Below are 25717 nucleotides of genomic sequence, written 5' to 3'. Positions count from 1 at the left end.
ACACTTTGCATTTCATACAATGACTAGCATAATGATTCAGCTACTGCTACTGCTGGACCTTAGGTTTGTTGCAAAACACAACACGAATCACCCTTCCATTTGGCCAGGTATATTTTTGAACAAACATCAGACTGATATAATGTTGCAAAACACAATGACTTCCATAATGATTCAGCTACTGCTATTGCTGGACCTTAAAATGTTGCAAAACAGAGCAGAAATTACCCTTACATTATTTGGCCAGGTAGATTTCTGAAACAACAGCAGTCTGATATGACGCTTTCTTTCTATGCTCATACAGTGAGTATAAACATTACAGCGCTGTTGTTGGGCCTTCACGTGCTATACTAAGGCACACGACTCCTCTGTTATATCAGTGGTACAATGTTGCATTGATTTAAATTTCATTTTCAAAACAGTGTCACAATTATTTTTCTGTAAAGAGTAAACATATTGCAATACAAGTTTTCAAAGAATCTGGTAAGAGTTTACCATCAACAGTGCATTGGTGTCACCATGTGGAAGGATATGATGAGTCAATCCAAACTGCCAACAGGTATATTTTGTAGGTAAAAATGCCATCCGTAAACAGCAAATAATGGTGGACACATATGCTAGACTCTAGTCGGTAGTTTGAAAGTTCAGCTCATTTGTAATGGATTTCAACTGTCAGCTACTACAATCATTGATATTCAAATGAGCATAATTTGATTCAGAACTTAACAATGGGCATTGTTTATCTAGTATAGCTTATTGTTACCATTGATCAATTACTATACCATATTCTCAATTACGTATTTACTATTTAATATTGTACATTTCGGTTTTTGCATTACACAAGTGCAGAGCCATTCCCCTGCCATCCCCTAATTTTTGGCAAAAACAATTGCCACCCCAAAAACCCATCCCTGTGTCCCCCCATCCCAAAAGCTCAGAGAACCACTACTTTCTTCTTCTAATTTCTCATTGACAACTTGTTATCCTACCTCCTAGTGGTACATTTGAGCACTATGGATGACCTTTTCAAGTTTTCACTTTGACACAGTGAACTTAGGAGCTCTTGGAGGGTATGACACAGTTTTGCCATGCTTTGCAAGTGACATTTTTGACATTTGAGTCATGCAAGTCATCCTATGCATCCCTTTTCACTTAATGTCTAAAATTAAGTCACTTTTTCATTCTAATTTCATGTTGAGTTTGATCACTAAATGAAATAAAATGCACTTTTCTTCTAATTCTTCATTCTTATGTGCTAATTAAGTGAAATTTTGATTTTTGAATCACTTAAGTGATCTAATTCTTCCTTGGCATTTGCCATTAATGTAAAAATTGTTACTTGATGTTGAAACCCTTTCTCTCTTAAATGGTATATAGCTCGTGTTGAAACTAGTCAATCTAACACTTCAGTCCTGGCAATGATTCCAAGAAAGCTCTTTCATTTTGACCATGGAAAAGCATCTCAAGAAGCTCTGAAAACTGATGACCAACCTTTCATCTTTAATCAGTTTGTAACAGTTTAAAGGTTTCGTCAAATTTGTAATTCCTCCAAAATGTTGTCAAGGTTTGAAACAGCTTTTCAATAACTTCTTGCAAATACTAGGGTTTATCTGGAGATTTTCAGGTGTTATGAGGGATTTTCACTGATCATCAAACTAAATTATATGGTTTTCTCAGCCACCTAGTGTTTGAAGGAACCTGATGCGGATTTGTGGGTGAAACAGGTTTCAACCATCCAAAGGAGGAACAACTAGGGCTTTCAGAGGTTTGGTATCAGCAAAGGAGGTAATTTTCATGGATCCATCAACAACAAGACCTACAGTTTCAGTTTTCTTCGAAAGATTCACCATGTTTCAGAACGAACTGTTCATCACAATTAAAGAGATCCAGTCATCAAATTCCTACTTGTAGCAGTTGCTTTTTTGAAGGTTTTATTTTTTGGATAAAACGGCTGAGGGACACGGGCCTAGTTTTTAAATGTTTGTCACTTTTGATTTTCTTAAAGTAATTTTATGCTTTCAATCTCTTTCTTTCTGTAATGTCCCCACTTTGAAATAAAATTTAATAATAAATAATAATAATAAAATTAAAATTAAAATATAAAAGAATATAGTCCAAGGGGTTGAGCTTAATTGGTTAAAACACTGGGTTCTCACTATGGAGACCCAAGTTCAATTCCCAATAGGGACATCTGAAGTGGAATTATAAGCAGTGACTCTTGGCCTTCCATAGGATGGGGAAGGTCTTGGGGTCAATCTAATCAAACATAATAATAATAATAATAATTCAAAGATATGTAATGGGGATGGGGCCCCCTACTGTGTCCCCACTAGTTCATAGCTCCAGTCAAAAGCTATTCAGGCTTCGGCCAATTACCGATCAAAAAAAAAAAATATAAAATAATATAATTAAATATAATTTAATTTAATTAAGTTTTTTATTAAGGAACAAACAGGTTTTCAGGGCACCCAAAACCCCTTACAACAAGTTTTGAAGGGACCTAAAACCCTCGTATTTTTCACGGATCCGGAACCCTCAATAGAACGCTGCAATGGGATACAACATAGCCATGTTGCAGCCCAACCACAACCTAACATAGAAGAGTAAACCTTAAAGAGCTGGTTGTAAAAGAGAAAGGCCGAAGCCGACCTCTAGAGAGCTCAGACAGACATGAGCATTGGGAACAAGGCTCCCTCAACCATAACCATGGGTTTTATCAAGGCTCCCATAACCTTATGCATGAGAATGTGCACCACTGGGAAAAACTTGCCCAACCAAATCTCCACCTCTATAGAAGAAAAACGAAACTCAACAACAAGACCAGCATCAGCTTCCATATAGCCAAGAGATAGGGCACCATCAACCCCCCAACAACACTTCCAAGCAGCACCAGCAACATCTAACTCCACCTCAATAGGAGAAAAGTCAACTCCAACCACATCCATCTCCCCCTCAATAGAAGATAGGACCACCTCTATAAGAAAAACTAGAGTAACCCAAAGATGCAGAAAATGAAGCACAAAGGCCAAGGCCTAGGAAGTAAGGAGGACGGAGAAAATAAAACCCCCTTCGAAGAGAAATCCAGGAGTCACAGTAGATAAACAAAGAAAGCTAGACCCCGTCATAATAGAAAACCCTAACCGAAGAGGTTCTAAATGAACCCAAAACAAAAAAGCCTCTCTCGAAAGGTCCAAGTAAACAGAGGAGCATAAGAAGAGATGAGAGACAGAAAAACCACCATAGTTCCAAAGCAAAGGTAGAGAAGCTGAAAACATGAAACAAGCCCTCAAATATTCAAACATGAAGATCTCCAAGTCAGGGCAAAAACAACTTCTTTGCGACCCCACAAAACATAGATGGATCCATCCACAAAAAAACCAGCAAGCCCAAAAGATACAACATCTTAAACCAGCCCATCTCAGAACCAAAGAGTCCATCTGAGCAAAACCTCCACATGCATCGAGGGTGACACACAGAGCGATATGCTTAAGACCCACGAGGAGGAGAGACGCCACCCCAATCACAGCCAAACCTAGCTGGCAAAATAAGCCCCCCCCACAAAGATCAAGCCCAGAGGAAAGCCAGAGCAAGTCCTCCAAACAGGGGCATGAGTCGAGCCAAATAAAGCCGTAAAACCGCCACCACGAACCACCATAACACCCCCCAAACCAAGGAAGAGAAGCCATGTAGACCATCGGCCTCAACTATTGGCATAATGTTGTCATTGATGTCAACTAGGTAAGTTGCAGGTTGCAAAAGAGATGAGATGTAGACAAAATGGATTGCAAATGAAGTGGAATGAGTTGCAGAGGTGTAAAAGGTGTGGTTTCAGGTCCCACATTGATCTCACAATGTGCTTATTCCGTCAAAATTGTTTCAGGTATGTTGCAGGTTGAAATCCATTCAAAATCTTCATGGTTGGCAGAATTTCGGTAAGACATCGATAGCATGTGCCATTGTCGATGAGACTTGGTCTGTCAGTGTGACCGTTTATGTCGCTTATCGGCCTGTGTATGTCATAGCGACAATGACATTCGCCATTTCGCAGTCAACACTTTTTGTTGACGATGACCTTCTGTGAAACCACAAAATATCATGGTGTCTGTGGAGGTTGTGTATTGGGGCCCACTTCGTCCTTATGCTCATCGGCATCCAACTGGCTTGCATCTATTCGTCCACTTTGGCGATGAGTTGTTCTTGTGTGGGGGCCGCTTATCGTTTTCGGCACGACTTGCCTTTTCGCTGAGTCATGGGTCAAATGTTTTGGTTGACCCAACTTCTTGCGATTTAGTGTAAATGTTAATCCTGGCGAGTTTTCGCGGTTCCGCCGATCAGACTTGTGGTTGACCAAGGCTCTTTGCGAAATAGCAAAAATGATTCAGATCGCACAATCAAATGAAATGTAGCTACAGGGATAGGAAATGTGACCACATGGCTAGAGATAAGGGTTTCGATGTGACACCAACGTTGTCACATCAACAAAGGTTAACCACCGCATGGAACTCGCGATTTTGCAAGTCAACTTTTTCGTTGACTTTAGCCTCTTTTGATCCAACGGAAAGTAAAGTGTGACAAGGCATCGCTATTTCGTTGGGTAACCGCCAAAAATGACATAGCTGCTTGCGACATGGCGAAAGTGATAAAGGTAGCCATGGAGAGGAAGGTAAAGTGCCTTATGCTGTTTCGTCGGATGACCATCGATGAAGACCTTGCCAATGGCGATATAGCGATAGAGAAAGATGTGACCGCAAACTAAACAAAAGATGTTGCGGTGAGGATTAAATGGCGGTTTTCGCCATTTCTTGATAGTAACCGCCAAGGATAGTAAACGGCCTGCGAAACAAAGATTAATGGTAAGCGTTTTTGTTGGGTCGCGAGTCAAACATTCCAGTTGACCCGACCCGTTGAGAAACCGCGAAAGGCTTAAGGCTTTTGCCATTTCGCAGAGATGACTGCCAAAATGATTTAGCCACCAGAGATTCAACGAAGGGTTTTAGGTCGGTATGGCCTTTAAACCTCTTAGCGATAACACCCTACTTGTGGGTTTTGTCCAAATGTGAAAGTTTTAACAACACATCTACATGTCGATAGCCCAAATGATCCACATGGCGGTTGACCAAATTTGACCAAATGATTTAGACGACAAATATGAAGACACGTGATCATTCAGGTGTTCAAAAGACAATTCAAATATGCAGAAGTCGGTGCTCATAATGCCCTTAAATGAGGTGGTTGTCAATCCAATCAAACCAAGTCAAGAAAGGATGGAGAATGCATTAATGGCGTCCATGTTACAAATTATGGAGTGGCTCGAGATGATTGACCGCAAGAATATCAAATCTTATGGGCAGATGAGGATTACTAATTTAGTAATCTGTGTACAGAGAATGATCTAGAGATAGGGAGGATGCATTTAATATGGTGGCCAATCTAAGAACACTTTCAGGACAGAGAATAAAATCTTTTGTAGTGAAGATCTCCATGATGTTAAAATGTGAATAAAATATTTGAATTCTACTTGGAGAGAAAATGCTTTTACTAATCAAACAGAAAAGAGGTTTATGAGATTTGACGAGCAGGTGAATTTGTTGAGCTGGCAGAGATAATGAGATGTATTTTCTCAAGTGTGTGGAGTTGAGTTAGTAAGTTGCAATAGGTAGGGTCGAAAAAGGTTTTGCAGAGCGTGTAATCAAAAGGGTGATAGAGTGCTATACAACTAGCGGAGTGGTGCAGAAAAGAAAGGAATATACAAAACTAAGAGTGTAGCAACAAAACAGAGAAGAATGTGGTAGAAAAAGAAGCGAGTTGCAAAGACAGAGACATATAGTGCACTACAAAAAATAGAGGTGTGGTTGTAGAGAAGAAAGAGAGCAAAAGAGAGAGAGAAGTGAATGCAGATGAGAAAAGTGAAGCATGCAGGCACACAGGTGTGTGGATAGAGTGTGAGAGAGGGAAAGCATTCAGTCAAGCAACAATCAAATTGATAGAAAAGGCAAAAGAATAAATGAAAAGAGAAGAAGTGGCTGAGGGGATGTGCCAATCAAAGAGATAGTGCAGAAATAGGCAAAAGATAAAGAGAAGAAGAGAAGTCGTCAGAAAGATAAAAGAAGACATTGAGCAAAGGATAGAAATGAGTTGCACAGATTAAAAGGCAGGAGAAAAGAGTTGAAGGGTCAGCATAAGAGAGCAGCAATGTATGTATGTCCATTAGAGTTTACGGTGTTACAAAACTCATTTGTAACAAGGCTTTTCATTGTTTTAAGCAACCTTATTGTATCATTGTAAATCTCTGAGTGGGTGCTCAGAGTAGGGGTAAGTGCTCCTTTGAGTTGGCTCATAAAATCAAAGGGTTGGTGCTCCTTTGGGTAGGTGCCCATAAACTACAGGGGTTGGTGCTACTTGGGTTGGTGCCCTAAAACATATTGTAATCAATTTTCCATTGTGAGGCTAGATTGGAGCACTAGACTCCAGCAGCATTTCTCACCAAGGTTTTACCCCACCGTGGGTTTTCCTTGTAGATCTTGTGTTATGAGTTACTTCAATGTGAGTGTGCAATTATGGTTAATATCTCTACTCATAGTTTCCTGATATATTGCATTAAAGCTTAGATCTTTAAGAAAGTTTAAATTTTTTAATATCACTGATTCATCCCCCCTTTCAATGACCTATTGTGTTCCTTCATCAACATCCCTGTCCCCATCTCCAAACTCCTCAACGACCTCCACCAAAACCCTAGATCCAAACCACCTCCCGCACCAACGCTTGCTGCAGTCAACAAGAATAGAGCCGAGGAAGTGAAGGAAGGAGACCGGCAAAGCCATAAAGGAGCCCACACAATCCTCCTCCCCGTCCGAGTCACCATCTTCCGAAACCCTAGCCACTCCTTGTCCGCACACGCGCTCGCCCATTTCAAAACTCAAGTCTAAATGGAGGGGATTGTTATGTGAAAAGTTAATCTTTTAAATACTTTGAAATGTTAACAATAGAAGAGGAAGGTAAAATTTAATTATATTAATGAATGGTCAAAAGACATAAAATGAAAAGTTGTGACTCCCTCAAACATGAGATATAAAAGGGAGAAGTGAACCTCATTTGAGGGGGGGGGGAAGGGTAATTTTGGGAATCAGAAGTGCAGATCTGATTGTGAAAGGTTGTGTCCCTTTCAAAGGGCAGAAATAATGAAGAGTTGCACTCTTTCAAAGGGTGCTAATGGTGAAAGGGTATGTCTCTTGCCAAAGGGCGTGCATGATGAAGAGGTGTAACCTCTCCCTCGCATTGAGAGATATCTATCATAAATGAAAGAAATCAAAAGCCTTCAATGACAGCACCATCGATCAGATCAGATCAGATCAGATCAGAACTGTTATTAAGTTACAGGCAGTAACATCCTTGTTCTTGGTGGTATGCATGGGGATTATGGAAAAAAAAGGAAGAAGCATACACAGCAGAGATTATTGAATCACAGGATAAATATAAATAACAACCTTCAGATAAAGGAGAAGCATCTTCAATAATCAGTGAACTGAAGGGATCAAGAACACCAGAACACCAAGACATAAATATACAACAGACTGCTACATTAGGCAAACTGTGAGAAATTGGAAATATAAAGGACCAGATGGCATTACAACCATATTATCAGTTAATGCAGATCTAGTATGATCTTCCCTATTCATGACTTTATAGCATAATAGATTATAATTGCCGATCGAATGTCTATTAAGATTATAAAATACCTTGTGGCCAATTGTATTGGGTGTATCATTCTTGGCAATAAACAATGCAATAAGAACTTATTTATAATTACATAATTATGAATGATGTATGTAATTCTTATTATAACTAGAATAACGAACAACCAACGATGGACAATTATAAATATTGAGCAAACTACCATGATAGTAATATAAGGAAATACAAGGAGGCAGAACGGTGATGAGGTCCTCTTCCAGGCAGACCACCTCATGGTAGTTGACCGATGGTCCCATGAGGCCAAGGGATGGTAGACACAGTCCACTGCTCTTGGATTTCGAGGGGAAGGATGTTCAGGACACCCTATTGTATCTTTCCAAACACTATCATGGTTGATTATTGAATTAAGGGAATTCTAACCACAAGAGAAGAATAAGGAAGAAAGTGATAAAGGGGAATGGTGATAAGATTCCTCACTAGGTAGACCACCTAATGGTAGTTGACCGATGCTCCCATGAGGCCAAGGGGGCTATGGCTTTCATTCCACTCTTGGGCCTAGGTTAGAAAGTCCCTTGGACGCCTTATTGTTCCTCCTTACTCCCACTTTCTTATGGTTGAGTTTTGATAAGGAATTGGGCAAAAATTATGGTTAAGTTAACGTTCCTAACCCTAAGTATAGAGAATTCATGCTTAATTGTCTTTCTTAGAAGATTCATATTATTAATTATATGCATTCCAATGGTTTCCTAACCTATTGTAGGATCTCAATCAGATATGCATCTTGTTCCATTTATTTGTTTTCCATGGAAATGGTGATTTAGGGCAAAAATTAGGGTTTTTACTAAAAAAGGACATTACACTTTCATATTCTTTCAGTACCTTAAGGCATTTTGCTATAAAGAAATTGATTTTAGGGATAAAGTAATTACTATCCTAAATCACCATAACAATGTATTATTGCAAACAAGGCACTTACAAAGCTATTGGGTTGAATACTAAGAGTGGGTATAATCAGGATTTTCCGAATGTAACATACAATTCATTCTTTGAGCCTTAATATTTAAGGAGAACAAGTTTCATGGATAAAAGAGCTCACTGGTTAGAATAAAATGATACTAAACCTTATCTCAAATCATCACTAATTGTGCTATCATCAAGTAATTTTTCAACAACTCTCCAAGTTGAAGTTTTGGAAAGTTGTTAAGGAGAAGGATGCATCAACCTTCATCATGTTCAGTTCCTCTTTACAAGTCAATATGATATATAGTTTGAAAAGAAGGTAAAAAGTATGAAAGTATGAATGACAAATTCAAAGAGAATGTCAAATGTACAACAAGAACCATAGAGATAACCTGTCCATGTCTAAGCTGGATAGAGGCACCTGACTGCATGAGGTTCAAGGCTTCTTCATACTTTTGAGCAGTCATATATCTGTTTATGAAATACAAATCATTAAAATATGTATTTTACCTGAATGAAATTCCCAAATAAATCTAGAAATTATTATCTCAAAGCAATTTTTTAGCATAAATAAAACACAGATACATAACATAAATGGACACTTTTCTAGATACTAGGCTGTAGTCACATGCAATTTGATTCCTCCAATGAAAAGAATGCTGGTTATGTATTTTCTTCAAAATTTTGGGCACCTGAAAGTAATGAACAAGCACAGCTTGGGCATATAACAAAAATAAGCCATGGGAACAATAATATACTGGAATACAAGTAATAACATTATTTTCTAAAGTCAGGGATGTATTGTTGGCAAGTGGGAAGTTGATTTATGAATATGTGCATTTTGTACATGGCATGCTCTCGAGGAGATGTATGGCTGAATATTCACACCTCTATCTATCCTATCTAGTGTTTGCATATCAATGCCTATATATCCTATCATGAAGACAAAGGATGTTATGGAAGTTAAACCAATTGGTCTTTCTATGTGTGATGCTTTATCTTCCAATGGTTAAGATTTTGGCCAAGCTTTCTAACTCACATGCGGCATTCATGAAATGGATCCGAAACACGTATTGACTTGATGAGAGGTGCTTTAATTTATTGCACAATGCTCTATTCTAAATTTTGGTTTGTGTACCTTGTGTGTGCTAACACATATAGGTGAAGATAAGGCATGCACCTCAGATAAAGTAAATACAACAGTATTTGGTAAATAAATGATTAATTAATGAATGATCAAAAGATCATTATATAAATTACAAAGAGATCGATGTTTCTATTAAGAAAAAACCGATAACAGGCACTAAATTAGAAACTCCTAATATTACAGTATATTACAAAATTAACCATTAAATTAATTGAATGAAGATATTATGTTAATACCCTCCCTAAATTGCCAATCTGTCTACTACGCCAAGTTGCCCCTTGAACTTAACAAACTTATCCGGATGTAGGGACTTAGTGAGGATATCTGCAATCTGGTCCTCAGTAGGAACATACTACAAATCCACGAATCCATCTTCAACCAGCTTGCGGATAAAGTGACAATGAAGCTCAACATGCTTGGTCCGCTCATGGAAGACTGGATTTTTAGCAAGTTTCAGCACCCCTTGATTGTCACAGAAGAGGGGTGTAGGACCTGCTTGATACAGCTAGATGTCTAAAAGCATCCTTCGAAGCCAAAATACCTCACAAGCTGCTTTGACTGTTACTCAATATTCATCTTCGGTCGAGAAAAGAGCTACGGCCTGCTGCTTCTTACTGGTCCAAGTGATAGCACCTGTTCCCAAACTGAAGACATACCCGAATGTGGACATTATATCATCAACAGAGCCTGTCTAATTTGAATCTGTGAAACCAATGAGTCTGGGATCTTTGGTCCGTCCATACAGGATACCAAAGTCTGAAGTGCCCTTGACATAGCGCAGGATCGCCTCGCTGCAACCCAATGTTCCGATGTAGGAGTTCTCATGAAGCGGGATATGTAACTCACTGCATAGCTCAAATCAGGTCTAGTAGAGGTGACATATATTAAATTGCCCACTAGTTGCTTGAAATCGGATTCATTCTCAACAGGAGAACCGGATTTGGCCGACAACTTCAGGCCTTTCTCCATAGGTGTAGATGCAGGTTTGTAGTCTTGCATTCGGAACTTGTCTAGTTGTGCCCTGGCATATTTGGACTGAGAGATGAAGATGCCATGAGACCACTACCAAACCTCAACACCTAGACAGTAGTACAGATGCCCAAGGTCGGTCATTCAAAAGACTGGCATAAATTTTTCTCGATTTCGTGAATCAAAGATGTGAGCTACCAGTGATGATCACATCATCAACATAAATAACCAGAATGATGATATCACTGCTAGTAGGCTTGATATACAGATTTGATTCGGAAGGACTCCTTTGGAAACCCTGATCTATGAGGTACTTATCAATTTTCATGTACCATGCCCGAGGAGCCTGTTTCAAGCCATAGAATGCTTTCACCAATTTGAGTACCTAGTGTTCTTTTCCGGCAACCTTGAATCCAGGAGGTTGCGTCATGTAGACCTCTTCTGGTAACTCACCATTCAAGAAGGCACTCTTAACGTCCATTCGATGGACCTTCCAGGCACACTGAGTTGCGATGGCTTGGACTAATCTGATGGTGCTCATCTTTTCTATCGGCGAAAAGGTCTCCTCATAATCAAGTCCTTCCACCTAGGAGAAGACTTTGGCAACGAGACAAGCCTTGTACTTATCCAAAGTACCATCAACCTTGTATTTGACATTATAGACCCATTTGCATCTAATGGGTTTCCTCCCTGGAGGAAGATCTGACAGAACCGAATTGTTATTTTTCAACAAGCTCTAGTGCTCAGTTGCCATAGCTTGTTCCCACTCAGGTATCCCTTTCGCCTTTGTGTACGATTGGTGTCCCTTTCGCCTCTGTGTACGATTAAGGTTCATACACACTGTGGATGTTGGCGATAAGAGCAAAATTGACATAATCAGGATGTTTGCTCATCTTTTGAGCAGTTCTACCCCCGATGAGCTCATCATCATGAAGATCAGCAATTGTCTTAGCCCACCATTTAGGCTGGAGAGTAGAAGTGCCAACATCGGATGCAAGAGGTACAACAAGATCAGGTTCATCAAACGGAAGATCGGAGGAATCTTGAGGAAAGTTAGGTGGTGCAACTGCGTGTCTAGGTGATCCTATAGGACAAGGAACTAGTGTAGGTGCAGGAATTGGAACAGCTAGAGCCCTCCCATCAAGTGGACCTAATGGAAGACGGACACCCAAGTCCGAAGCCTTCAAAGGCTAATCCTCTGAATCCATAACAAGAGGAGAGAGTTGAAATGGCCCTCGTTTCTCATCAAAAACCATGTCACGACTAAAGATGATACGATATGTCTCGATGTCAAACAGTCGGTAGGCCTTGTGAGTATCACTGTAGTCGGTGAGCATGAATTTCTGGCTCTTAGCATCCAACTTGGTGCGTTTCGCATCAGGGATCCAAACAAAAGCAGTGGAGCCAAAAACTTTCAGGTGACTAATTCTGGGCTTGCGGCCTGACCAAGCCTCTTCCAAAGTCTTCTTCTTCACAGCTACAATAGCAAGCCGATTTAGAAGATCGACTGCAGTGTTAACTACTTCAGCCCAAAACTTCTTTGAAACTCTTGTGTTCAAGCATAGACCGGGCCATTTTGGTAATCGTACGGTTTCTCCACTCAACAACACTGTTTTGCTGAGGGGTGTAAGGTGCACTGAGTTGGCGCTTGATGCCATGTTGTTCACAAAAATGGGAGAAGGCAGAAGAACAAAATTCTCCCCCATTATCAGACCGAAGAGTAACAATAGGTTGACCAAACTCTTTTTCTACTAATGCTTTGAACCTTTGAAACACAGCAAACTCCTCTGATTTCTGATGAAGAAAATACACCCACATTTTTTTGCAATAAAAAACCAACAAAAAGTAGAAAATACCTGGACCCAGTAACAGAAGGAGTAGCCATAGGTCCACAAATATCAACATGAACTAGTTGTAGTACGTTAGAAGCTCTCCAAGAGTCGCCATCCGATGTTGCTTCCTTGCCTGACATGCTCCGCAACCTCCGAGTAACTGGGTCCGGATCTTTGGCAATCCAATAACAAGATCTTCCCGAACAAGCTGAGCAAGATAGTGCACATTTAACTGCCTATAACGCTGATGCCAAAGTGTACTAACAGAGGAGCGCTTGGCTGCCATGGCAAGCTCCAGAGAATCACCAAAATCAACTAGTCTAAATAGACTATGATCCTCAAGACCCACGACAACCGTTGTCTGAGTCTCCTAATCAATGATATTGCACGAATGTGAACTGAAGGTCATGTCGAGCCGAAGAGAATGTCTCGGAATATGACTAACTGAGAGAAGGTTGAGTTCCATTCCTGGAACATAGTACACGTTGAGGAAAATCAATTTCCTCCCTCCAGACTGAATCTGCACATTGCCCTTTTCGACAACGGTGTACTCTTCCCCTCCTCCAAAAATAACTTAATCTAAGTATGGCTGAAAATCAGTGAACCAATCCCAACAATGAGTGAAGTGGCATGAAGCACCTAGATCTATATAACAAACAGAAGATTTGACATGGTCCACAGGTCTTTTAGCCATGAAGGCATAAAAGGCAAACTCACTCTGCTCAATGTGCTCTGCTACATTTGCTTTCCGCTGTGAACCACTTTGCTTAGCCTGTGCAGCCAAGCGTTTACGACACTCAAGTTTCATATGACCAAATTTATGGCAGTAATTGCACTGAACACTCTTCTTTGAGCCTTCTGGTAACGGAACAGAGGGTTTCTGCTGAGAAGACTGAGAAGATAGTGATTTGCCTTTATCCTTCTGAAAGGATTTAGCTGCAAATGCTTGTTTTGTAGAAGATGAGTTGGTACTACTACTTCTACCGATCCTGCTACAAAAGTTCAGTGCAGAGATCAGTGAACTTCGGATCAACACTAGTTGAGGTGATGTTGAGTGTTTCGACAAAATGCTCATAGGACTTGGGCAAACTTTTCAAGGTTATGAGAACCATGTCCTCCATTTTTTGGCCAATGGCTTCCAACTGGTCACGGATTTCCTTGATCCGATTGAAGTGATCCTGAAGAGATTTTCTCTCATCCATGACAATAGAGAAGAGCATATTTTACAAAAAGAAGGCTCTTCTTTTATCAGACGTCTCATGCAGCGTCTTAAGATGCTCCCATATCTCGACAGCTGTTTTGCCAAAAAGAATCTGAGGAAGCTGATGAGCATGACAACTTCACGATTTTGCTCATCGAACTTGGTTTGATCAGGACCAGCTCTAGAAGGGAGACTTTTCCAAGAACCAACTGATCAATAACGCAATACTCAAAAATTGTGAGCATCCGTTGTTTCCAGGTATTGTAATTTCTATTGTTGAAAGTCTGACCTCCCTCAAGCAAAATATGCATCAGAGATGCCATCACTGAAAATGGAGGTCACAGTTGGTTAACCGAATGATGACACGAATATTGAGGCAGCAGGTATCAACGCGTGAAATCTCTTAAAACACGACACATGCAAGAAACCGAAGGCAGAAATTGGCACTGATTTCAAGGTGGAATTAGGAAATTTTTGGCACAAATCCCAATGTATGGATTTCTAAGCACCCAGAAAATTCTAACAGATACCCAGAAGAGGTTTCCAAAAACCTAGATATTAGATTTTTTTGAGAATGATTTTGCAAAAAACCCTAGCAACAGAAAAAGTACAAAGGGTTCGTAAAAACCCTAGGCGGCGAAAGAATCACCAAACACCCTTCTACAAACAACATAGCAAAAACACTGCCCACGAACACAAACCCTAACCATGGCAGCGTCATCACGAAAATGCAAAAAAAATCATGACCCAGAATACGTCGCGACCACACCAGATCGCGGGTACAAAAATGCGGAAATCACGAGCAAAAATGCGACTCAGATCCGCAAGAAAAAGGCTACAGACAAGCACTGAAACTATGCACAGACAAGAGTAAAATGGTAGACGCATAAACCAAAAAGCGATCATAGAAGCAGGCGTCACACAAACCCCACGAAACTAGATCACGAAAAACGAGCACCAAAAAATTGCGAAATGAAATCTGCGACTAAAAGAAAACCCTTTTCGCACAATGGAAGAAAAAAAAAATCGCAACGGAGAGTCGAAAACGGATCGCACAAAAAAAGAAAGCATAAACAAATCGCGATTGTTGCCATCTATGCCTCCCTCTTATAATCTGCTAGTGTTGCTTCCTCCTCTCCTTTGGATGGGGGATGTGTGGGTCCAAGGAAACGTGTGAAATCAAGGTAAAGACTAGGTTAAGACTATAAAATAATAGAGCAATATCCCATATAGTAATATTTCGTGTGTGGATATAGGTGTACAAGAGAAGTCCATTACTACAGGTGCATGAGATAAGGCCATAGAGCAGAAAATCAGCACATCACTAAATCTCATCAAGATCATTGCTCATGGTGTGCAATGACAAAATAAACTAGCCTTCTCAAAAACGAAAGCCCGACAAAAACCAAGCCTGGAAGTCGCACAAACAGATACACAGATGGAGCATGAAAAAACCTTCGAAAAAATTCATGTTTTTGAAAAAAAACCTTTAAAAAATTTCTGCTGAAATTTTCAAAAGTATTTTTTTTGACGAATTTAATCTCTCGCTCTGATACCATAATACAAGAGTATTTGGTAAAAAACTGCTTGATTAATGAATATCTTTCGATCATTATATAAATTACAAAGGGATCGATGTTTCTATTAGGAAACAACCGATAACAAACACTAAATTAGAAACTCCTAATATTTACAGTATATTACAAAATTGACCATTAAATTAACGGAATAAAGATATTATTCTAATAAAAGTTGTGAACGTAGTTGTGTGGCATGAGCCTTGTCAAGACATCAATAACACGTAATGCAAAGGGTTGTGCACAACCTGGGAGGAGACTTATGAGCTATACATCATGATTCCAAGCACTAAATGAGTTGTGAATGAAGAAAGGAATTGTGCATGGAGTTGCACAATTATGTTCAAGGGATTAAGGTTAACATGCAGGCTTGCATGGTAGCAAGAGGATCATTGTGTACACTGTAAACCATATTCTAAATAGGTTGCCTACGAAAGATGAGCAAGATATCATGCCATGTGAGAAATGGCATTGAAGAAACCCCTCTATCTCTTATTTCCAAATCTCACATGCTTACTTGGGCTCATATTCTAGATGAGAAAATGGGAGAAGTTAGATCCAAATAGTTACAAATGTATAATGATGGAGTATAGAGACCTCTAAGGCTTGAAATATTCTAGATGAGAAAATGGGAGAAGTTAGATCCAAATAGTTACAAATGTATAATGATGGGGTATAGAGACCTCCAAGGCTTGAAGATTGTAGGATCCATCTATTTCTGATGTCATTATAAGGAGATAATATATTTGTGAGAAAAAAAATTGAAAAGGAGATAGTAGTTCATGTCAAGACTATGGTTTGATTGAAAGAAGTGGCACCTTCTGAACCATTTTTATCAGTGAACCACGGGGACGCGTCCCCCCCCTTTTTGGGCGCGTCCCCCCGTCAGAAACGTCTCGGGGACGGGGGGACAGGGACGCGACGTCCCCCGCCACCGCCACCCAAACGCCGCCGGGACGCGGAGACGTCCCCGCGTCCCCGCGTCTCCCAAGGAGACGTGGAGACGTGGAGACGTCTCCTTGGGAGACGTTTGGGCGTCTCCCTGTCCTTCAAGAGACGTGCTGACGTCTCTCCAAGGACGGGGAGACGCCCAGACGTCTCCTGTCGCCCCCACTTATATGCAATGTTTAAAATTAAAATTTAAAAAAAAAGTGAGTTTTTAAGTTTTTTGAGGGTTAAGGGGTAACTCTAATTGGACGTGGGCCAATAGAAAAATAACACCCGACGCCTTTAGAAAATAATAAAAGTATTTTTGGCCTCGCGGGGCGCTGCCCCTCGACCCCGCCCTGTATCGCGACAGGGAACGCGCAAGGGGCGCTGCCCCTTGACCCCGCAAGGGGCGATGCCCCTTGACCCCAACTTGGGGGCGCTGCCCCCAAACCCCCGTTGAAAAATATAGGGGGAAACCGCGCCGATAGAAGTAGGGAAAATCTAACCTCCGAGTTTGATTAGGCTCCATATAACAACACAACTTAGAAATCTTGGTATTTAGATTTAGTATTTCAAATTTCCTATAGTCTCATTTCAAATGTAATTCTTACACTGTAAAACTGTCATACATCTTTTCAAAACTAGTTTTTCAAGTACTATATGTATATGTACAAGTATATGAGCACCACCACCCCGCCACCCCCCCGCCGTCCCCCCGCCGTCCCCAAATTTAGGCCCTTGGTCCCCCCGTCCCGGAAACGCGTCCCCCCCGTCCCCCCGTCCCCCCGTCCCCAACGCCCGTGGAACACTGATTTTTATCCTATGGGACCACTGCACAACATGTTCCTCAAATTGAAGAAGTTCATCATCAATGGTCATAAAAGAAGGGGTCCATGTGAATCAGACAAGGCATTTACAAATGAAGTAATGATGATGTGAATCAGATGAGACATTATAAATGAAGTAATGATGATGTGAATCAGATGAGGCATTTATAAATGAAGTATGCTTTGGACTTGCTCAGCAAGTTCTATATGTTGAATTGCGCACCTAATTTGGTTCAACATCAATCAGGTATAAAGTTTTCTGCCAGATTTGCTTCACCCCCTGCTGATGTGACACTTTACAAACAGTTTTTGGGAGTCTTATACACCTGACTCATACCAGACCTCAAATTTTCATTTGCTGTTAGGTTGCATACTATGCTTATGCAAAAGCCCAGGGATAGTCATTGGCAAGGAGCAAAGAGCACTTATATCAAAGGGGCAATTCACATGGGAATCAAATATACAGATTCTGACTGGCCAATAGATACAGATGCTCAGAAATCTATATCAGGATATACTTTTCAATTGGAAACTGGACCAGTTACATGGTCTTGCAAAAGAGCAACCAACACTCTCTAAATGCCACCCAAGAGATTGCTTGGATTTGCCAACTTCTAGGAGGGACTTGTGTCATTCAATCCAGGCCTACTACTTTGATATGTTAGAATCAAGGAGGTATTCAAGTCACTCTTAATCCAATGTCCCATGCTAGGACCAAACATATTAAGATTTTTTCGTACTTCATCAAGCACTGCATCCATGAAGGGCTGATCAACTTCAGTATTGTCAGACAGAGAATCAGGTGACAAACATCTTCACCAAGCCTCTAAGTAATTTTGTTCAATGGTTAAAGATGCTCAAATTTCAGGAAGCTGACATCAAGAAAAGATGTTAGGTGATGACATCTTCAGGATGTCAGCAAGAATGTTAAAATATGAAATCCTGCTTCTTGGGCCCAATTTGAGGGCCAGGTCATAGTTGGCTCCTTGGATATGTTCCTTTAAAATTTGAAATTCATACGGAAATATCAGCCATAGGAAAAATGGTCATCTTTCCCCCTCCTATGAGGCCTATTTAACCAAGGCATCTTTGCCTTCCTACTCATTCAAATGAGATTTTCTTCGTCTAGTGTTATTTTGGAGCCTTTAGACACTACCAATATATTTATTTGTTGCTCTTCAAATTGTGTTTTGCTTTCTTGCTTTGAGTAGATGCTTGTAGATCTAATGGAAAATGTTTGGTGATTCTAATACATGAAGGAACTCTTATTCCACAAGGGCGGTATATCAGTGGTGGTTTCCTCAGTGTACCCCATGTTTTGGATCATTTTTATTTGCTCTGAAAGGCTCTCTTTTGGCTTTTAGGTTTTTGGTCTAGTCCCAACTGGTATTGAATGTTGGATATCCTATTTGTTTCTTCTTTTATGGCCCATTACTTTGGCCTATTGAAGGTTTTGATTTTGTAGATCCAATGGAAAATGTTTGCTGATTCTAATACATGAAGGAACTCTTATTCCACAAGGGCGGTATATCAGTGGTGCTTTCCTAAGTGTATCCCATGTTTTGGATCATTTTTTTTTGTCTCTGAAAGGCTCTCTTTTAGCTTTTAGCTTTTAGGTCTGGTCCCAACTGGTCTGGAATGTTGGATATCATATTTGTTTCTTCTTTTATGGCCCATTGCTTTGGCCTTTTGAAGGTTTTGGATGTTAGACTATTGATGATTGAGCTGTATTTTTTGCTTTGGTTGTTGGCATGTGTTTTGACTAACTCCTAGTTCATTTATGCTGTTATTGAAATATCTTTATGTGCAAAGGCCCCAATAAATCCCTCTCTACATTTGTCAAAAAATCATTATTTTCTAGAAGATGGATTCAAAACTGATTTGGAACAAATGCTCTGATAACTGGACTCTTTACCAAATTTTTAATAGCTTTAAACTATGCACATGAGGTTTTCACAGTCCATGGTACTTTGTGGGAAAATGTATTTGGAAAAAATAGTATACGTTTTGCACATATCAATGTCTTTGATAACACTCTGTGATCTATCTTCAAGATAAGGAAGTAAATATAGAAGAATTGCAGATATTACTCAATAAAAAGCAGGGGATGCCAGGGGACTTGGGTAAATAAGTGTAAAGCCAAGAAATAACGTTATAAAAATTCATTGATACAAATCCACAATAAATGTTAAGAAAAGAGATTTCTTCTATATCTAGTATTCAAGTGATTTTAAGGTAGAAAGTGAAAGAAGAATTCAATACTGTAATGAAGGGAAAATTCAACATTATAAAACACAGTATGTGATAGGCAGAATGTGAAGAGTTGTGAGTGATATTATTATTTCTAACCCACAGCACTTCATACATTGGCTAGCACATACCGTATTCTATGAAGTTGATTTTTCTCTCCATCATATCGTTGACTTTTTCTCTCACACTCCACCTTGTGCATATTGGTTTCAGAAGAAAATTTCTTCACACTTCCCATTTTATGCATATTGTATCAATGAATTTTTATTACACTGTTTCCTGACTTCAACACTTTCCAAACCAACCTCACACTCCCCCAGCATCCCTTGCTTTTTTTGAGCTATTCCTGCAATCCTCTTATCTGTACTTCCTCATCCTGTGATTCAAAACATACACAACTATTTTCAAAAGCTTTCTCTCCCTCAAAATTTTTAAGGTAAAATGTTTTCTTCTGAACAAAAAACAAAGTACTCACAAAATTTCAATTAAATAACATATGTTACATCATGTAAAACAGGTTTTGAATACCTGACATATAAAGATTTGTACATTTGTTGAGCTTCATAATAATTTCCTGCTTGTACGCTTTTCTCCAATTTTTCCAGCGTCTGGTTTTATAACACAATAATCAACAATAAGCAATCCTGTTTGTGATTGCACTTTTTCTTTCAGATTGGAAAAACAAATTCATGCACCATATAATCAGTATGTGGTAAAAGTGACTATAAGCAGTTTGCTGTAATAAAGACAAAAGAAAGAATAATGAATATCAAAAATGAGTTCCACAATAACCAAAAAACAACCATACCCATTCAGAATCAACTTTGATATAGTACAATTTTAAGAAAAACACAATTGGCAAGCAGAAAGAAAAATATTTGGCCAAAACAGATTTCTAAAGTGGCAGCAAGCCAATACAATGATTATAATCTAACAAGATAAAAATGAGAGGGGTTGTCACATTATCATTCTCTGTGTTTGATTCTGAGTGGCCATAATGGTAGTTTTCCATTTACATAAAACAAATCCTCTCACAGTACAGACATTTTCAATCTAGTGGGAGAGGTAAAAGACATCTTACATGTCACAGAACTTGAGTAGGGATTTCGATATGCTCTCCAGACTACGGATACCTTTATAACAACCAGTACCTTACAAACGACTGGGCAGTTGCTTCAAAATCAATATAGCTGAAGAACAGGTCACATGAGTCAACCTAACCATTCCTTAGCACGGACTAGCCCTTGACTACATCAATGATTGCCCAAACATGTGTTTTGTGTAATTGGAATCTGAGAAGAGCAAAAGCATAAGGATTATTTTGAATAAGGTAAATGTACAGTTAAGTTTGGTCTTACAGATATTAATTCATGTTGGCATGATTGTTAGATTCATCCAGCTGTTCTCAGAATCTTCATTTAGGCTAAAGTTGTAGGGTTCAACCCCTGGCTAGCCAGATATGGGTCCAGTTCGAGCCCGGTTCAGATCCTGGTCCAGTTTGCCTATGGGTGTGACCAAGGTGTGCTAGAACAAGGACTGGTTTGTCCTGGGCAAACCAGGACGCCCAAGCCGGTGAGAAGTTAAAAAATTTGCAAATTTTAAACATTTTTTTAGGTCCAGTTTCACTTTTTGACCAACCGAAACCCTAAAAGTTGCCTCCAAAACACTTGAGACACTAAAACAACATCATTTTTGCTCATTTCTTTTGCAAGCAACACTTTCATTCCTACAGGCTAAGCATAATTTTTTTGCTTGTTGCATCCATGTAGAAAGTTAAAGATCAAGAGTGACTCTTCATCAAGCGTTGCACCCTCATTCCTACACATTTGCAACCTTCCATTGGCTGTAAGAGGTAAGATTTTTTCATTTACTTTTCCTCCATTTTTGTTTTCCTCTATTCTTTTCCATTCTTTTACTTTTGTTTTGTTAATAAATTTCTTGTCATAGGAACTAGAATGGCAACTAGTTCAACTTCCACAAGTGAACAACAAAAATTCAAAACAGATCCAAATTCTCCTCTATGGAAATATGATATTATACGACAGCTTCTAAGAGATAGAGGATTCCTTTAGAAATGCAGGGAATGTGATGTACAATATTCTAGTTAATATTTTTTGGTGAAAGGACATTTGTGTGGAATACCAAGAAGAGGCATCAAAAGTGCTATGGAAAAAATGGTGTACCTATACCACAAGAGAGAGTGTTAAAATATATTAGGGAGCAAGATAAAGTAGATAGGCAAGAAGCGCATATATTAAACCAGCCCATTTCAAAAAAATCAAAGGGAACCCAACCCCCATGTAATCCCAATATTGTGGTAGAAGACCACATATTTTTCACCACAGCTAATATTGAAAGTGATGAACTCATTGCACACAAAATATCAAAAGGACCTTTGGAAAGTTTATTTCAAAATGGAAGTCGAGCCATTGTCGACCAACACATAGCAAGATATATATATATATATATGAAAATGAAAATGGGTTATCTTTCAATGTTGTTCGCTCCCCACATTGGAAAGAGATGTTCAAAAAATTCAATGAAGATCCAAGAGGGTACAAGGGCCCGGGTTATGAGGTGTGTGGCATCTTGTTGAAAAGAAACGTCAAGGGGGTTGAAGATGCATTGAAGCCCATAAGTGATTCATGGATTGAGACGAATATGTCCATTGTTTCAAATGGGTGGAAACATTCAAGAAATCGCCCCTTGATCAATGGCATAGCAGAGTCCCCTAAAGGGGCAATGTTTTTGAGAGCCATAGATTGTGAGGGGCAGATAAAAGATGAACAATTTATTGTTCATATTCTCATTTCTGCCATTAAGATAGTGGGAACTCTGAAATTGTTGAAGTCATAACAGACAATGCAAAGAATTGTAGAGTTGTTGGTTTGTTGGTTAAGGAATGATATCAACATATTTTTTGGACACCTTGTGCACTCACTGAATCTTATGCTACAAAAAATTGGGAATAAAATTGAGTAGATCAAAGAGGTGTATGTAGAGGCTGAGTACATCCAAATGTTCATCACCAACCACCACATGTCTCAAGGAATTTCTAGATCATTTTCAAATTTGCAGCTATTGAAAGTAAGTGAAGTAGTATAAAATTTAAAATTTTCTGATTTTCATAATTTGATTGTGTAATGTATATTCTAATTCTTCTTTAAACTTTGTCTTTAATTTTTAATCATTTTGGCTTTCATTTCTATTATAGGTTGCAAGGACCCGTTTCACCTCTGATACAATCATCTTGAGACGACGTGTGAAAATTGAAGCGGCACTTTCTATTATGGTGATCAGCCAAAATCGGTCTATATAAAACCAAGCAACATTGAGAGGGCAACAAAAATTAAGCAAAGAATATTAGATGACTCATGGTGGGATTGTGTGAAGTATCTCCTTAGTTTCACCGAGCCCATTATGAGCACGATTTGCTATACTGACATAGCGGGCCTTGCATTGGAGAGATGTATGATGGCATCGACTCAATGCTTGAGAAGATGAAGTGCATCATAAGTGCAAAAGAGCAAGACCCTGAGGAGACTTTCTTCAAACAATTGAAGTTGAAGAAAGGAGGAACAAGATGACCACTACCTTACATCTTCTTGCCTATGCACTGACTCCAAAATACTATTAGCAATCAATATCCTAATATGCCATGAAGGCTTGCCTCTATTGATGTGTTTTTTTTCGCACATGTAGACACAAAATAAAATACCCAAAAGTATCTTATCCTCTCTTGAACAAAGTTTCTCAAATGCTGAAGATTAGCTTAAGGATCACCTGAGTTAAGATAACTCCACGGTTCGGGTATGTCACACTTTCGAAGGCACAAATGTAATGTCCCTACTAGTTAGAGATCATTATCGTGCAAAACAGATTGTTAGAACACAACAAAAATATATACATAACTAATCTAATTTGCAATTAAAGTTCAATTACTCCATTAGCACTGATTTCAATTCTTAAAAAGGATACGAGTGCAGCACTGGGACATGTCCTTAGGCGGCTATGGGGCTCGCCTTCTTGGAACCCATCTTGGTTCCAAGCCATATTAGGAAATCGAAGGTTAATTCCATTCCTGTCTTGAATGTAATTTCTTACACCCAAGCCATCCAGGAAATCGAAGGTTAATTCGATTCCTGTCTTGAGCGTAATTTCTTACACCCAAGCCCTCCAGGAAATCTAAGGTGAATTCGATTCTTGTCTTGGATGCAATTTCTTACACCCAAGCCATCCAGGAAATCAAAGGTTAATTTGATTCCTGTCTTGGATGTAACTACTTTCACCCAAGCCATCCAAGGAAGACCCTATGTCAATTCCTTGCCTTGGATGATGCATCTCATCATCCAAGTCCTCAGAGGGGACCGGCCAGATCCGTCTCTTCTTGGATGAATTTAGTCAGCCAAGCCATATATATGCATATAGATATTCAGTATATATACTGCCCTAGGGATTATCATAATCCCTCCATTAGGCTAAGGGAGTTTCCTCCCTATAACCTCCATCATTTAATCACATTTATATTACATTTTAGAATTTATTACTACTTCCTATTCCAAAATCCACATTTACATAGTCCTAACTTAGCATATATTCCATAACATATGTTCAGAAAGCATCCATTATAAAACATTCACATTTATTAACGTATATTCCTAACTATGCATTGATATGCATTCATTAATGTATGTTTGTACATATTCATTAACTTATGGTTTACACTTATTCCTTAATATCTGAAAACCATTCATTAATGTCTACATTAAAATATTCATTATTATATATATTAAATATACATTAATTACATTCATTAACATATATATTAATTTATTCATTCATTAATATATATATTAAAATATTACTTACTTATATTTATTAACGCATATGCTAAATAAGCATTAACTATATTTATTAACATATATAATAAAATATTCATTCATTATATTTATTAACCTTTGTAATGATACTCGATGTACATACGTATTCTACCTGGGTACCTATCCTTATTAATATATTCATATATATAAACATTAGTGATACATGTAATTATAAATATGCACTAGTATATATGTGTGTGTGTGGTATACACATCCACACACATATATATCTTATGACCCTTACCCTTCTTACCTGTCCGCAGATCGCAATTGATGTTGGCGTTCACAATCTGCAGCTGTCGTCGACAGACGGGAATCCTGGTTTGCCCCGAGCCTTCCTTGCTTCTGCAGTGGCCGTGTTCAAACTTTCTTATTTCTTCCCCCATGCCTCCCTCCCTCCTCCTTTCTCTGCGGTGATCCTCCATTAATATCCCGTGGAGAGGAGGGGTCGCATCCCCCCATGGGGTCCCTTCCGCAGGAAGGGGTGTGACGGTGGCCGCAGCCCAGGCTGCGACCCCCGTCCCACCACTTCCCGCGGGGAGGGGCCACCGTGGAGTTAGCTCTCCACGTGGGGGGGGGGGGGGGGGGGTTACCTCCACGTAAACATACTTAACCGTTTACTTTGGCCATTCTTTGCTCCCTTTAACGAGTGTTTAATATTAAATGTTACATTATTTGATTTGCTTATTATTTGATAATTCATTTTTCCATCTTGCAATATATTTAAATAAATTAATATTTTTTTAATAGTTTATTTTATATATTAATTTCATTTAGTATAATGTATTACTTATATATATTAAATAATTGATTTTCCAGTATAAATATTAATATATATCTTAATTAAATAATTTATTTAATAAATAAATAAATTTCAAAAATAATCATTTGTTAATCATTATATTAGTCAATAGTAATACTTGCCTCATTTAGGATATATATATACCGATCAAGGAGGGGACATGACAACAAAATCGTTACAGATGAAGACACCTTGATTGGACTTGGATAATCACTGAAACGATTCAAGTCTCAGATCTGAACTTTATATTACCACCTTGGAGGTCAAACTTGCTGGAGAGTGACAAATTCACTGCCCTTTCAATCACTGTTGAAGTATAAAAACTCAATACCATGGTCCTTCAAGCCTGAGTTCAAAAAGAAATCTCCTTGATCATATATCGGTGAGTGAATCAAATTGCCTTTGGGGTGATCTCTAATGATTATAATGCCAAGGTGAATTCATTGAAGTAAAAGATCTAGATTGCTGCCTCAAAATGATCAGAATTTGATCAATATCACAGTTGCTGCTGTATGCACTAGCTGGGCGATCCTCATTGAATGTCCTCAAAAATGATTTCACCACCTTTGAAAAGAATCTTCCATTGTGAACTTGGAGATTTGGATTAAATTTACAGTCAAGTGTGCTTTATATTCTCCATCCTAAAGTTTTAG

General features: G+C 39.0%; 1 protein-coding gene across 5 annotated transcripts in view; it reads right to left on the bottom strand.

Moving 5' to 3' along the window:
- The window catches only part of LOC131078974 (protein GET4), a 237742-nt gene that overhangs the window by 183278 nt on the left and 28747 nt on the right, over positions 1 to 25717 (bottom strand). For 3 of the 5 annotated variants that reach the window (XM_058016845.2, XM_058016857.2, XM_058016850.2), the window contains 2 exons: positions 19911 to 19990; positions 9042 to 9120 (listed from right to left, as the gene is read on the bottom strand). In XM_058016845.2, the coding sequence (XP_057872828.2) occupies positions 9042 to 9120; positions 19911 to 19990 (159 nt within the window). Of the gene's footprint in view, positions 1 to 9041; positions 9121 to 19513; positions 19648 to 19910; positions 19991 to 25717 lie in introns of those variants that run through there. The other 2 variants (XM_059209744.1, XM_058016839.2) reach the window with 2 other exon arrangements.

Source organism: Cryptomeria japonica, chromosome 8 (genome assembly GCF_030272615.1).
Source record: "Cryptomeria japonica chromosome 8, Sugi_1.0, whole genome shotgun sequence".
NCBI classification, from domain to species: domain Eukaryota; kingdom Viridiplantae; phylum Streptophyta; class Pinopsida; order Cupressales; family Cupressaceae; genus Cryptomeria; species Cryptomeria japonica.
The sequence above is the reverse complement of the archived record's forward strand: the minus strand, read 5'-3'. Positions and strand labels throughout refer to the sequence as shown.